The 2,177-nt window shown below is 58.7% G+C and overlaps 1 protein-coding gene across 1 annotated transcript in view; it reads left to right on the forward strand.

Moving 5' to 3' along the window:
• Nucleotides 1-2,177, forward strand: part of LOC113407927 (cytoglobin-1-like) — an 8,237-nt gene that overhangs the window by 4,214 nt on the left and 1,846 nt on the right. Inside the window, exons 2-3 of the mRNA XM_026658909.1 lie at nt 596-703; nt 1,767-1,887. Of these exons, the coding sequence (XP_026514694.1) occupies nt 596-703; nt 1,767-1,887 (229 nt within the window). The remainder of the gene's footprint in view (nt 1-595; nt 704-1,766; nt 1,888-2,177) is intronic.

Here is a 2,177-nt window from a genome sequence, read left to right on the forward strand (position 1 = left end):
GGACACACAGCGACTGAGGTCTTGGCACTGCCTGGCACAGTGAGGCCCCAGTCTTGCTTGGCACCTCTCGACATGACAGTAATACGGGTAATGAATGATAAAAGGGAATTCCAGTATCTCACCAAACCCTGTGAAAAGGTCTGAGCCCCTAGAATGGGGGCTTGGGCTTAGTGTTCCGGGCCCAGGAGCCAGGACTCCTGGGTTCCACGCCTGGCTCTGGGAGGGGAGTGGGGTCTAGTGGTTACAGCGGGGGGGCTGGGAGCCAGGACTCCTGGGTTCTGCTCTGGGAGGGGACGGCTGCTCTGCCAGTTACAGAGGGGCACTTAGTCAGGATTCCTGGGTTCTCTCCTGGTCACTTCCGAGATCAAGTCACTTCCCATATTGCCATCTGCGCAGGCAGGTGACCGGCTCCCACCTTTGCGATGGGCTGTGGAGGGAGAAGGGGCAGGATACGTGGCAGAGGGTTATTTTGACACCACCACTAGGGGTTGCGCCCGTGCACGTCGCCCAGCTGCCCTGTGGTACAGAAAGACCCAGTGAAACGGCTCGTACGCGTGCCCGATCCCCCTGAGTCTGTCTCCCCTCCCCTGCTCAGGTTATTCGAGACCCACCCTGAGTGCAAAGACGTCTTCTTCCTCTTCCGGGACATCGAGGACCTGGAGCAGCTCAAGATGAACAAGGAGCTGCGAGCCCATGGCCTGAGGTGGGTCCCTGTGGGGGTGCCAGGGAACCCGCTACCGTGCCAGGCCCGAGCTCCTGGGTCTGTGAGGGCGCGGCCCTTGGGGCACAAGGCTAATGCAAGTGGCTGAGTGACAGGAACCAGGACTCCTGGGTTCTATTCCTGGATCTCAGTGGTGAGGGGAGTGGGGTCTAGTGGTCAGAGCAGGAGAGAGGCTGGGAATCAGGACTCCTGGGTTCTATTCTTGGATCTCCGAGAGGAGGGGAGTGGGGTCTAGTGGTTAGAGCAGGAAAGAGGCTGGGAACCAGGACTCCTGGGTTTGTTCCTGGATCTGGGCGGGGAGCGGCGTCTCACCTCCCCATGCTGGCTAATGTGGAAAGGGGAGCTGCTCCCCAAAGCGAGGGTGGGCTCTCCCACCAGACCCGGTTTTGAATGGTAAAGTAATCAAGCCATGGAAATGAGCGTGGTCTGTGACAGGGAGGGTAAGGGCTGGAGTCAGTCCCATAAGGGGTGCCCAACCATGGTATGGGGTGGGGGGCATGGGAAGAAAGTTGGAGGGGTTGGAGAGGAGCCAGGGGGAGCTTTGGGGGGCTGGGAACAGAACTGTGGGGGGCTGGGGGAAGCTGGTTAGTCAGTTAATTTGCTAGATGGATATTATTACTGTCTGAAGAGCAAGGCCCTGACGTCTGCAGACCAGCCCTTGTTAGCCTGTGGAACTCCCTGCCAAAGAACGTTACTGAGCCAGGTCGACGCTGGGGAAGCTAGACCTGTGCCAAGGGCTTGCTTTACAGAGGTGCTGAGCACCCACAACTCACTGTGCAGCCAGTGGCAGCTACCAAGGCTCAGAGCCTCTGCACATGAGGCCTGAGGGTTCTTCATGTTCATGCATCAGGGCATTGGTGTTGGAGGGGGTCAGGAAGGAATTTCTCCTGGTGTAAGGTGGGCTCCCCCTCTGAAGCAGCCAGCTTTGGCAGGCTAGCGGGCTGGATGTTGGCAGCGTATGGCACATCTCCCGCATACTCCTCTGACCCCTGGGGAGCGATGCAGCCACGCCCCCAATCCAATGCTTGATTCTCCCCCACCCCAGGGTGATGTCCTTCATTGAGAAAAGCGTGGCCCGGCTGGACCAAGAGGACAAGCTGGAACAGCTGGCCTTCGAGCTCGGCAGAAGTCACTTCAGATACAATGCCCCTCCCAAGTACTATGAGGTGAGCGCCCCAGGGACCCGGCAGCAGGGTAGGGGGCGGACCTCCCCATTCTGTGGGGAGTGGGGGGAGCTCCTGTGGGATCTGCTTACCCCCGTGGGTGTTTGGAACCAGGCTCTGCAGTTCTGTGCAGGCAGGTATCCCAGAGTGCATTGCACCAGAGTGGCAGGATGGGAGCAATTTCCCCAGCACATTCCAGTACAAAGCAATTTTCCCAGCATGCACTTGTACAAATGGCTTTTTCCCCCCAGCATGCTCCAGTGTGAACAGCTTTTCCCACAATTCACTAGGAC

This window comes from Terrapene carolina, unplaced genomic scaffold, assembly GCF_002925995.2.
Source record: "Terrapene carolina triunguis isolate 2854851 unplaced genomic scaffold, T_m_triunguis-2.0 Scaffold517, whole genome shotgun sequence".
Lineage (NCBI taxonomy): Eukaryota > Metazoa > Chordata > Testudines > Emydidae > Terrapene > Terrapene triunguis.